General features: G+C 37.1%; 1 protein-coding gene across 6 annotated transcripts in view; it reads right to left on the bottom strand.

Annotated features, from left to right (window-relative positions):
- The window catches only part of LOC138932674 (uncharacterized), a 199,068-nt gene that overhangs the window by 113,910 nt on the left and 71,608 nt on the right, over positions 1 to 13,550 (bottom strand). For 4 of the 6 annotated variants that reach the window (XM_070294734.1, XM_070294735.1, XM_070294738.1 and 1 more), the window contains exon 2: positions 469 to 540. The exons of the other annotated variants lie outside the window; for them this stretch is intronic. In XM_070294734.1, coding sequence (XP_070150835.1) covers positions 469 to 540 — 72 coding nt within the window. The remainder of the gene's footprint in view (positions 1 to 468; positions 541 to 13,550) is intronic. 6 annotated transcript variants of the gene reach the window in all.

Genomic DNA, 13,550 nt, shown 5'->3' with positions numbered 1-13,550 from the left:
GACGGACGCTGCAATGGAGCACGAGTTCCAAGGAAAGGACTCGGTTACGGATATTACCGTAAGAACCGGGGCTTGAGAGTAAAAAGCCCGCTCTTCTGCACGACAAAAAGGGGAAAGAATGGCAAATGAAATGCGACACTTATAATCTTTTCTATCTCGCTTCTTAACCTCCATCCAGGCCATCCACCTCGCGATGTCTTTCTACTACGCGCATTCCACCTGCTTATTTCCCGCCGACTTTAATTTCGCTCGACACAATGTCAAGAAAAAGCGCAGCATCGAAAAAAAGGCGGAATACAAGAATACGCGCTAAGATACGCGAACAAAATACGACGAATAATTAAATAGCTAATAGGGAAATGACATATGCGTGAATTTTCAACAAACAGGACAAAGCATATATATATAGGTACATATACGCAACGACTTCATTCATTATTAATAGCGACATAGAGCAAAGATACATACGTGATTGAAGTAAGAATAGTGCGATCGCTAAACAAGCGATGTATCGCTGAGAGAGGAATGTGATAAACGTACCTGTAACAAAAGAAAAATCAACAATCAAATAATCTCTTCATTTATAGTGCGTTTCTTTATATATATATATATTTCATCTGTCTTAAATTAATTTGTTACAATGCAATGAAAAAATATATTGTAATAGTTTATATATAAAAAGAATATGAAATAAAATTTTCACTGCTCAAAAATCAAAGATATTTTTCTAGAAATATCATAATTGTAATAATAATAATAATAATAATAATAATAATAATAATAATACAACTAATGATATTACGAAAATAAAAATTAAGATTTTTCTTTCTGCTTTTCATATGTCGCTTTTTTTATCTCTCATTAAATATTTTTTCCTAAATTTTCTTGCCTCGTAATCATTACAGAATTCTATTTTGGTATTATAAAGATGCGCGCAATACAAAGTTGACGGAATCAAAGACTACATTATCCTAAAAATTGTAATTCAGATTGTGCGATACATTGTACGAGCAGCATAGCAGCAACTATGTCGCGGTCAGATTTCAACGGCTTTCTTCACATGAACCCCCCCTATCACTTTCTTCACCCTCTACTACAAGATCAAAGATTCCGATCAGCGTAGTGAGGAGGTACCCTGCGTCTGGGTAAATATGTCTTGTACAGGAAACGGAAGGAAGACGAAAACTTCCCTCGCTCGAACGGTGAGAAGGAGTGAACAAGCATCTCGGCACATTCCAGCACCCCTTTTCTCCTTTTCTCGTCCAAGTTTCAGCGGGTTTGCCCTACCAAGGCAAAGTGGAAAATCTCTTTTGTAAGCCCGCGCGTGTTTCCACTTCTTGCTCTTTCTCTCGCTCGCTTATTTTAATATTTGAGCAGGCGAGCTTCTGTGGAAAAAGCGTTGAAAGCACCACTAAAAGAGACTTTGAACGCGCCTCCAACTGACTGCTGGCTCCATGCACGCGTTCGCGTGTCTGTATTTGCGCGTAGAACGTCCCTATACACCATGTGCGGCATGAACGCTCGTGACATCGCCGCGTGTAATTTCAAATTCATGGAAATGAGACCCGTGGATCGCGACGAAAAGCCGGGACCACCTTTTCTACTCCCGGGGTTTTGTCGGGCTTCTGTCGAGTTCTGTCTACATTGGTTTTTCCGAACGAATGTGTCGAAAAGGCGTGTGCGCGCGCGTGTTTGTCGCGAACGACAAAGAATCGATTCTAACACAGCAGATAAAATATCACGAATTTTCGGCGATATTGGTTTTCCGATCGTGTGCAACGCGCGCGTTTTCTATCGGACTGTAAAAAGTGGCTGAGCGTGTAATGAGCCCGAGCTCGTTCAAGCGTACTATTCCGATAAATGTATCCCCTAAAGTTCTAAACGCGAAGAGAATAGCGAGAACGTTAAATTTGGTCCCTCACGCCGATCACGTAAAAAAAGTAAAGGTACATAAAAATGTTAGGAGTGTCAAGCGAATCACGAGATTTGCAGTTTTTTTTTTTTAAAGTATTTTTACTTGATAATATAAATATAGATATAAATAATAATAATATAAAAAAAGATTATCCGATGCACTCTAGAGAGAGAAATCCAATGATAGATTTAGACGCAAATACAATTTAAATTCGCGTATATTTTTATTCATTTTTATCTCCGTTTATAAATTCATTATTGAATATATCCTGTTATTTATTTCGCAGTAGTATCGGATAATCCCTGAGGGAAAAGGTGAAGCGAAAAAATATGATAACCAAGGCGGACGAGTTATCGAAAAAATGCGCGATTCTCCGGACGTGCTGACACAATTTGCAAACGCACATCGCGCGTTATCATTCCATATTTTCTTCATTTTATTCGCCATCGCATTTGCATATACATATTTATGCCGGCGTGCGAGCACGAGCGGCGGGCGCCTTCAACGCGAGCATAAAACGGCGTGTAACTCCGACGAATAATTCCATTAAATTACGAGCAGGAGCGGGTTGGTTGGCTGGCTGGCTGGTTGGTTGGTTGGTTGGTTGGTTGGTCGGTCGGTCGGTCGATCGGTCGGTCGGTCGGTTGGTCGGAGGCTTCCGCGTGAATGCAATAACGTTTATACATCGTCTACCCAAGCGAGGGTAGATAGTAAGGGCCCGCGAAGGTAAGGGCAATGTCGTGACTCAGTCCGTTTCTTCCTACGGATCCGCGATCGTGGCGGAAACATTGGATCCGAAATACAAGATGCTAATTGCTAAACCGGAGGATGTATACCAGATTCAGCACGGCTTATCCTCCTTGTCCCTGTATACAGAAGCGCGCTTTCTACCGGGATCACCCTCTCTCTCCCTTTCTCACTCTCTCTCTCTCTCTCTCTCTCTCTCTCTCTCTCTCTCTCATTCGCAATTCCCCCTTCGCGCTGAAGCCGCTGAATATTCAAACTTTGTCGTGGAAAGAGCGATAAATGCGAACTCGAGCGGCCGCGATGGCGCGTCTCTCCTTTCCGCTTCTCGTAAAAAATAAAAGATTGAATCTTGATTCATTCCGTTCGTTCGCTCGAATGCCATGGAGTTGTACAAGTTTCGCATAATTTGCCCGATTCGCTCTTCGAATAACCAATGTCAAGTAATCGAAATCAGTACGCGGTTCGGCTTAATCTATCTGGATAATCCACGCACGGGATTTACCTTACACGCGTTACATCGGCTTACCGTCCAATAAGCACATGCTACCGATTGAAAATTCGCTTTATCCGATGAAACAATATTATCGCGATAATTGGCTGACATTTAATGGGAATATTCGATTGTATTTTCGATTGCTAACAATAATCGTTCCGTATATATATCCGCGATGGCGCGATACGATACCGCCCGTAATTAAGATCGTTTTAACTATACAACGATAACAATACTAATAATACTACGATAATAAAAATAATAACGGCAGCATTCGTAATAAAAAAAAAAAAAAAATGAATAGCCTGCAAAATAAAAAGCGTAACAATAATATGTCTGGAAAAATAATGTCGCAAAATAAAAAACGTAACAATAATATATCTGGAAAAATAATGTCGCTTTTTTTTTTCAAAATAAAAAAATAATATTTTCATAAAATTAAATTCTCAAAAACTCGCATCGTACAATCCTTTTTCGCGTAATTAATGCATTATATTTAATGCTTTTTATTTTATTTTATACACACACACACACATTATATTTATATATTTAAAATATATAAAGTTGCTTATTCTCTCTGTTTTGACTGATCTTGCAATATTTTCCTCCGTAACAAACGACACGAATAAAAATGGTCACAGTATACTTAATGGTCGACTGGCTTCGTGCATCGTGCGTTTTATTGTCGAACATTTTTCGGTGCTGGAACTCGCGTGACCTTGCGAGTCGCAAAACAACGTTCGCCGATCGTAAGAAAACCACGGCCGGTTATATCCTCAGCGCGAGAAACACGCATCTCGTTAAGTAAGAACAAGCGCCGCAAAAGGTACGTACGATTCCTCTTACGGCCTTTAGGGGGAATGAAGCCCTGAGAACTTTAAGGACTCGCGCGCTTCGTGGAAGGCGTTGCAAGAAAATAATTTCTTGCCGGCTGCGCGACGGCACAGAAAGATTCTCGCCATAATTTTCACCATAACAATGTCATTACTCGTCGTACGAAACGAACATATATTCATTGCGGCGTGATAAAAATATGTCAAATGTCAATGTGAAAAATTGCACATTTTTTATCCCAACGACTGTTTCGTCTAGATGAGAAACAATATTTAATTAGTATAAAATGTTAAAGAGAGAAAGAAGCAAAATTTTTTTCAATTAGAGATAATTACAAAAGGCGTGATTATTTCCTGTTGGATTGTTGGACAATTTAAATGGAGCTAAAAATTGTTATCTCAAATTTCAAGAATATATCGCACGTTATTTTTAGGAATCGTGGAATTAAACAATTTCAAAAGATAGTTCGTTTATCATACGGCAAAATTTTCCGACGGTTTTGCACGTTCCTGTGAAGCTATTACACATTTGTACGCGTAATCGTATTCGATCGTGCCCCATCGTCGATCTAACAAATTATCACTAATAGCTGGTATAAAGTGCACGAGGGTTCTCAACCCGCGGCCAACGCGCAGTCGTTGCGTAGGCATCACATTATGCAAAGCAAATTACTCGATCGTAGAAACTGCCGCTCCTGGTGATACAAGACGACGTCAGCGTCGTTTAAAATCAGATAAACGACGCAGCAAATTTAATGCCTCGCCCGTTCGCGAGGACTACGCTTACGTCAGAAAAATTTATCGATCCGGACACGCGCCTCATATGGATACGTAAGACACTTATGTGTCCCGAAGAAAATTCGCATCGTTACAAACCGTAACAGTGTTTCTATAAAAGCCTTACAGAGAGATAAGATAAGATAAGATTGTCAATTTTAAATTATTGCGTGCGTGTTTTACGAAGTAATTAATTAATTAATTAATTACTGTATCTATCTTTAATTGGGTAAACAATGTAATCGATATAATCGAGATTAAATCGTTGGTTGAAAAAAAGAGATTCATCACATACTTCAATCATACTTTTTATCCATAAAATTTTGCAAGCCATCGGTTTATTTCTACGCGTCTCTACATTTTAGTACACATTATTTTTGAAAGATTTTTCTCGGAAATGAATTAACTCAAACTATCAACTATCAACTGGCAATCTCGAGATCTATATGGCGTCGCTGATTGAAAATGACGTTACACGATTGAAACCGCTAATCTGGGCGAAAATTGCTTCCGAGACCGCAGATAGAGTAACGCGCGGGCGCGCGAGCGGAGCGAGAGCAACTACTGTCAACGACAGACCGACCGGTCTCACACGCGAAGAGAGATTAGTCGCAAACGCGTTTGTAATGCCGTGTAAATCCCTGCGATTCGTCGTAAGACCATTAACAGTGCCGGTGGAACACGACCGCCGGCGATGCATCGGCCGGAATACCATTATCAGCGCGGTAAACAAGTTTCTCCACGGCGTTTCTCTCTCGACGAAATCGAGTTGTCCGACAGATTTCCAGTTATCGCTACCTGGCCGCGTTCCAAATTCACGCCGCGATATCCTCGAATCCTCGCGGCAGGAAGACACCATTACCGGCGATCTTCGCCGATCGACCGTGACGAAAAAACCAATGTACGTGTGTACGTTCTTCTGATCGATTACAATTTTTCAGCGCCGACTATCCGTAGATTGACGACTTCTCTACCTTTTCTGCCTTTTTTATTCGCCGAGATTCGATCAGGGATTCATTAACTTTTTGTTCAAAGAAAAAAGAAGAAAAATAAAGGCAAAATTTAAGAGATATTAAAAATATTGACAAGAGTAAATTATTTGCGATAACTTTTTCTTGGCAAATAAATATGGAATATCTTTCAAGATAATAGCTTCCATTCCTTTGCCACTGCAAGATCTCATTTAGCGCTATACATTTCTTAAGGAACAATACGATTCAACTATTTCAGAAGATTTCACGAAAGTTTATGCTATCTTGTCCAGTGTTCGCGTATGATAGGATAGATTATCAAAAGCAGTTTTCCATTCCGTAGTAACATGTTCAAAATTAAAAACATTTTATTCTTGCAGATTGGCCATCCGTTCTATATCGAAAAAGTTATAAAATGAAACTCCTATTCTCCGCCACGTACGAAATAAAAATCAAACGCAGCTGGAGATAAAATAATAAACTGTTGAGCGCAAGAATCTCCAATATCGCAGAAATAAAAAAAATTCGATTTTCTTAAAATCCAGTTGTTTCGCGGATTTTCAGTTATTGTTCCTCGGCTTATTTCCAAATAGTCGCCTTGCATCTCTTATGGCTATAAAGTTTTTGCTGCAAAGTTTTGATGATCATCAAGAATAAATTACAAAAAGAGCCGTGCTCTTTTATAAAAGTTGCAACTACAGTAAAAATTACGCCGACTTATTAAAGTTCCCAATTTTATCCGTGGAAAAAATTCGGCGATCGTCATTTTAGCTGGGGGGGAAAAAAAAAATCGGAAATTCCTAGGAATGCTTTCGCGCAATTCGCGAATAATTAAATTACTATTTTAATGAGTCATGTTAAAAATTTATATTCTCGCACCGCGTGACAGAGCGAGCCATAATTGCGTTTGGTGAATAAGAGATAAAAATAGTCTCGCTAATTACATTTAGCGAGCAAAAGACGACATGCGCCGAGCTGCCGTGCTGAGCGAAACACGCATATCCGACAGGTTAGCCGCGATTTTCCTGCTTTACAGCAAATACGGAAAGTAAATTGCAGCGTAATTGCATGCGTTATTAAACGGCGACTCGAGACATTGCGATGCGACAGGCAGCTCGTTTAAAGTTTCTCTTTCGTTCCGTGCAACAATGACGTCTTCGCGACAAAGGGACCACCACGTTGTCTCAATCTCAATGTGTACACACGACTTTAATCCAGAACGACGCTAATTACATAGCTAATGAAGGAACTTTCCTCGAGAAGGTTATCTTCTACGTCTGCGACGCCAAGACGCCATTGACGAAAATCGCCCTAAACTCCTCGCCGCCTTATCGTAACGAGGTATCGCCAGCTACGCAGCCGTCCCTTATTTTTACGGCCTCACTGTCCGCACCCCTTCTTTTAGTTATCATCAAACCTCAGTCGAGAACAATCATTCTTTATGAGAATAAAAATTAATTTCAAAATCAATTATTTTAAAGATTATCATCGAATCGATATTGATTCATACCGGTTGTTTATATCAAAATATCAAACGAGCCGTTTATCAAGGCTGCGCATCTTTATTATTTCATCGTGTCATTTTGTATTATCACTATATTTATTTTGAAGAGTTATTTCTACATATCGTCATTAGAAATACAATTAATATATATATATATATATATATATATATATATATATATATATATATATTTCAAAATTTTATTTCTAATTTATGTAACCATAATCGTATTTTAATAATATTTCGGCAAGATTAATGGAGATCCATAAGATCCTGCAATTTTATTATTCGTAGAGTTTTATGCATGTAAGGATTTTAATGCTGTAGTTATCGCGCGATGGGAACCACTGTTTGAAACTGGCAGACTTAAATGGATATGAGAGCGACAGTACGAAATGAGATCGACCTTGTGGGTGAGGAGCCAACCTGAATTTAATCCTTCGGGGCCGTGTTATTCCGAGATTATACCGGACAGACAAATAACAGTAATAAAAATGCGATGCGGTAACATTCGCGTTTTCTGACGTACACACGTCGTGCACACACGTACGTTAATCCATGAAATGGCAATTAAGTCTCTTGCATCAGATTTTTTCTATTTGGACGCGAATTCGTTTATATTACATTATTATTTTCTGGTTTTCACTGCAAAGCATATGACGTAAATTTGCAATGTAAAAAGTATATGTGATCGATATAATGTATGAAAATTGCCATTCTATGTGTTTTATATAAAAAGAGAAAACATGTACATTAATTTACATAAATTTTATGATCAATAATATTCGATTCGATCCATGACTCTCTAGACAATTTTTATATATCGTCTATCGAGATACACTTAAAGTATAGTTCGTTTAACGATAATCTCGACAGTTAAGAAGTCGAGTAAGTTCTTAGCTAATTAATATAAACGAGCGCCTTTTTGACTCGTGACGATAAACATCACAAAATATTACATTCTATTTTTATCTAAAATTGTGTAGTGTCAGTCACTATTTCTATCGTGTATATTTTCATACATTCCCGACTTACTCATAAAATAGAGACTATAGAAATTAATGGTATGATGATACAATATTAATGTCAAATAAAAAAACAATAAAAAAATAAAGAATTACGTCGTAAATAATGCAAGGTATGAAAAAAATGCGCCAACTAAACCAAAAAACATTATACACAGATTATATACAGATTTTTCATTTGCAAGGTATAAAATAATCTTGCTCGTTTTACGAGCATTGTAGTCGTTATCGATATTGCTCTATACTAAGCAAGATCGCTCGCCGATAACAAAAATACGAAAACCATTTTTCTTCTATCGACTAGAAATTTCCGTACAAATTATCATCATGAGATCAGAAAAAAGTTTTAATATTTGCTGTGGAAATAATGCGATAAACAGTATAAATGTGACAGTCAACGACCCGCCCAATTGACCATGAATATTTAATTAATTACCGCAAAGTAAAGCGAAAATTTGCATTAAACTGACAAGTGTCCAACGCGTGAAATATATTGCGAATATTCTTGAAACGTGTTTCGTATCGCTTTTAGATTTTTAATTTTTCTAATTTCGTTCGATTCTCCCGCCTTCCTGAAACAGCACGCTGGCCACATAAACGTCTCTTTGTATCATTATTGCGAAAGATTGTGCAATAGAAATTCTATGTGCGGACAATCTCCAAAAAGCCTGGGCGGGATAAAATCGCGGAATAAAATACGGGGCTTAATATACGATATTTGATCGTAAAATCTTTTAAAAAAAATTATAATTAGGATCAGCTTCACGCATTATTCCGAGTAACAAACGAGTATAAAAAGGTAAATAGAAAATTTAATCGCCGTGGATCGTTTCATGTCAAATGTCGTCGTAACGGAGATTTCAATTGCGAAAACTACTGCCTGCAATAGAACAATTTAAATTCTTTACATAGCGGATACAAGGATCCACGTGTACTCTGTAATTTATTCCGTATGTTAACCCCTTTTTATTCCCGCAACGAACGAACGTGTAGCTTTAATAACAAGGTGTCCGCAATGTCTAAACGAAAGACCACTTTCAAAATATTCAAATCAGGCTTCGTGGAAGCGACACGCACGGCCGACGTATAAATAATTATAGCAGTGACGAATAATTTATACGTAAACGCGCGGACCCGCGGCTAATCGGTACGTTCGTTCGCCCCTCGATTCGTATAATAATCTGACGTTATCCGCGTCAAACGACAACAGCTTTCTCTCTATCCTGCCAGAACAGAAATCTATATTCCCGCCGCGAACGCACGTAATTATCGATTAAAACCACTGTAACTAAGAAATTAAGAATATATAAGACGGAAATTTATAATCGCTTCATTCAGCTTTTGCGTGTATCCGTAGTAAATTATCGGCTACACATTGATAAGTACATTAAACTATCACCGTGCATAATATACATTTCTCATACCAGTTAGTATAATTATTCTCTTCAATAACATTTTTTTTATTAAATAAATTATTTTCTTTCATCTCTCCGTGAAATAAAAGAAAATATAATCAATAAAAAATTAAATTAATAGTTCCTTAAATACTTTTAACAGGTTTATATATATGTACATCTTTAAAAAAAAAAGTTATTTTAATTTCCATATAAAAGTAGTTGTTTGAAACAACATGGAAATTAAGGGAGCATGATACAGGCGTCACAATAAATGTGGTCACGCGAGATTAGGCGAATCGGACACGGTGTATAAGGAAGCAGTTTAAACTATCTTTATGGTGTATAGAGCTGAATGCTAGTTCAGGGTTAAGAATCCACATTAGATAATTTCCCGCTGTCCTTCCATTATGGTGGGCCTGAACACCATGGGCGGTCTTCGGAGATGCTCAAAATATAGAAAGTAACGAGCTGGTATCGAAAGTAATTAAATTAAGGGATTTTCACGTCAATGCCGTAATCGTAAGATGTATGTAAAACATCCGTTATGGACGTCTAAATGGATAAACCATGTAATTATTAGGCAGGATAGTCCTAATTTAAGAGAACGGGGTCTCTTTTTCATCAGTTTCGTTAAAATGCTATTAGTTAATCAGTGCTCTGTCTTCCCTCATTAGCATTAAACCAAAGTAAAATAATTAGTATTATTAATAGTGTAAAATCATTATCTGCTCTCTGCTAATTAGCTAAAATGAAATTAAATCGGTCACAAATAATATGGTAAATAACAGCAAAAGTGAAAATCTAAGATTAATAAAGAAAAAAAATAAAGGATAATTAACAATATTAAATAACAATAAATAACAATATTAAATTACCAATTAACTGATAAAAAATAATAATAGAAATTAATTAAAGAAATTCTTAGAATATTTTAAAATAGATTCTCTTAATAAAAATCTTTATTTATTTTGTCGAATAAATCAAAAATATCAGTGTTACGAAATACGATTAAAAAATAAAATTACATAGAGAATGACAAGATGTGTTCAAGAAGACAGTTTACTTCAACGAATAGAATTGATTTTTCAGCAAGATGCCCGCTTCTTCGCGCGCGGCCTTTTACGCACGGTCGAAAGGTCGTATAACGAAGTTACGAGGGACGAGAGGCGGATTAGACAAAGGGCTAAGTAGTTCTGGCGAAAGACGAGTTGGCACTGGACTAGATTGTTCCGCGCAGGGGTTACAAGCGGATAGGAATGAAGTGGACAGGGGTGGACGGATCCAATTATACCCCTTACAATAGGATTAGCCCACCACCGTTCTCGTTCTAGCCTCAACGGGCAAAAAGGTGAGGCGAGAGTCTATATACCGTGTGCACGAAATCTTGCCGTGAGGCAGCAATGCCTTATCGAGCCTGTCCGTTGGGTGCCATTATGTCCTTGATCTCTCCTATCACGACATTAGCCAGTGATCGATCGTCGAAAGGGAAGCAAATCTGATCCTCTATCCGATAGACTTGACACTATGTCTACCCTGTGACGCGTTATCCGCTTAAACCCTTAAACATATGATTCTCCTGATTTAAAATAAATAATATTTTTTAATTTGAGATTAAAGTTTTTAGTCGATTAAAAAAATAAGATAGAAATCAAAATTATATTTATTGATCTGTAACATTTAAATCTTCAATGATGTAAAAAAAAAACAATCTTGCAAATCTGCAACAACCTAGGATTGGCAACAAGAATATAAAGATACGGAATAATTTCAACAAACTCGCGACACTCGGATGTGGATTTCTTCGAGACAAACAGAGAGAAAAAAGGGAAAAAATTTTATCTTTCCTTCAAGAAAAGGCAGAATATTTTCCTAGCCCTCAATTCTGTATCTTGTCGCGCAACACCGTTCCGAGTGTTGTAAGGGCAAAGAAGCCACTCCGACAGATGTTCGACCGCTTGAGAGACGCTCTAGAAGAATTGGTAGTCTTTTACCGCCGATGTTCTCGTATACCACTCGAGACTCTCAGAAAGGATCTGAGAAAGAAACTCTGGAGGATAAATGCGAAAATAATTATGACTCCCTTTCGATGATTCAATTTCGCGAATCTGACTTCAAACCGATTGCTACGTTTTACTGAAAAGATAATACGACAATGTATAAAAACCTACGTACAGATTCGATTTTTGTAAAGCTCAAATTTACAGAGTTATTTTATATTTACGAATATTTTGATAAACTCGTCATCGATTATTTTCTTAATAACTGTTGACATATTAATAATTAATGTTCAAATTTTTAATCAAGAACTTTCAGAGAATTAGCTTTAACGATGCGAAATAATAAAATTAAGTAAAGTATCATTTAAAAAGAATTACTAAAATAATATAAAAATAAAAAATCGGAAGGTTTGGGATCTGATTAAAAAAAAAAAAAAAAAAAAACCGCATTAATTTCAGTAATAAAAAAGATATTAAGCGAAAGTCGCCGCGGTTATTTTTAATTATACTCCGTTATAAATATGAAAATACGTATTCTGTGACTTTCAACTAAAATAGCCATAAAGTCTATAATTATCGCGAAATTCTCAATGGGTGAAACGTGAGACGACGATATTCTTCGAATTCAACCGGCTATATTCGGCCGAGTTTAATCTTTACCCATAAATATGAATCATAGACCCCCGATGACAGTTTTAGAAATGAATTCCGTCGAGACAAAATTTCTCTTCGCGAGAGAAATGCGAGATATATTCTGCCGGAAATTGCGCGAATGGTGCGGGCATTACAAGTTTCGTACTTTTTGCGACTTAATGAAAAAATTGGAAAAGAGAAAGACAGAAAGGATGATGAAGAGAAGAATAAAAAGAGCAAAGAGAATGTTAGAATCCTCTCCCTAAATAGGACCTGCCGATTGATTGGTAGCCGTGGCAACGAGGACCTGTTATTAAGATCAATGTGCTTAAAATGTTTTAATAGTCATGGTTTTTATGATATGGCCGATTTTGTCTCACGCTAAATATCCATCTTTCGAACGATTTCTGTCTCTTTTCCGCGCTAACTCTTTCGTTCTTTCATCAAACACACACGGCCTTCCTCAATCTCTGTGAAAATACTCGCCTGGTAATTGCGCGTAATCACACACCCGTTATAAACTCAAGTCGCGGCAGATGCGTACTTTTTTTCCCCTCTTCGAGAGATGCTCTTCACTCGTCTCAGCAGCATCTGCCACGTCTCTTCTCGCTCTTTCCTTGTCCAGGGGCGACTTTAGATGCATTTTTAAAGAAGAGACATTCGTACGCGATAAATCTGCATCAATGTATAAAAGCGTAAAACGATTTTGTTATACTAAGCTAATGCAAGAATTTGCAAAGTATAAAAAAAAAAAAAATGATACATTACGAAAATAATAAAAAAGATCCCAAATCGTATCATTGTATGTCATTGCCAGAATGCGATTAATTTGTATTTCTTTTATTATTATTTTGCAAAAATAGGAAAAAAATTTTCGTGGCAAAAACTGAAGAATGCAGCTCGAATAAAGGCGATGTAGCAATATAAGAAAAGATATGATGGGATAATCGCTCGCCAATTCTTTTTCCCCATTGTTAACGAACAAGCGGCTTCCTTTTTGCAGATTGGCTTCTTTCATCATTTCAATTACGAGAGATTGTCACTTGAGATCATCACTGTACGTCGCGACGAAGCACGATAATTAAAACTTAGCAGATGTCCGGCGCTCAATATTTACGACAATTGACAGTAATTGGTCGCTTGTTGACTTTGACTAACTATCAATATCAATCTCAATAATTACGCTGTAATCTAACATGATTCGATATCCCTTAATAAATGCATATATCATTTTCAATAAATAATATTATACATGTTT

Source organism: Polyergus mexicanus, unplaced genomic scaffold (assembly GCF_030449975.1).
Source record: "Polyergus mexicanus isolate NDT 795.1 unplaced genomic scaffold, iyPolMexi1.0 SCAF_4, whole genome shotgun sequence".
NCBI lineage: Eukaryota > Metazoa > Arthropoda > Insecta > Hymenoptera > Formicidae > Polyergus > Polyergus mexicanus.
This window is presented reverse-complemented; position numbering and strand designations above follow the sequence as displayed.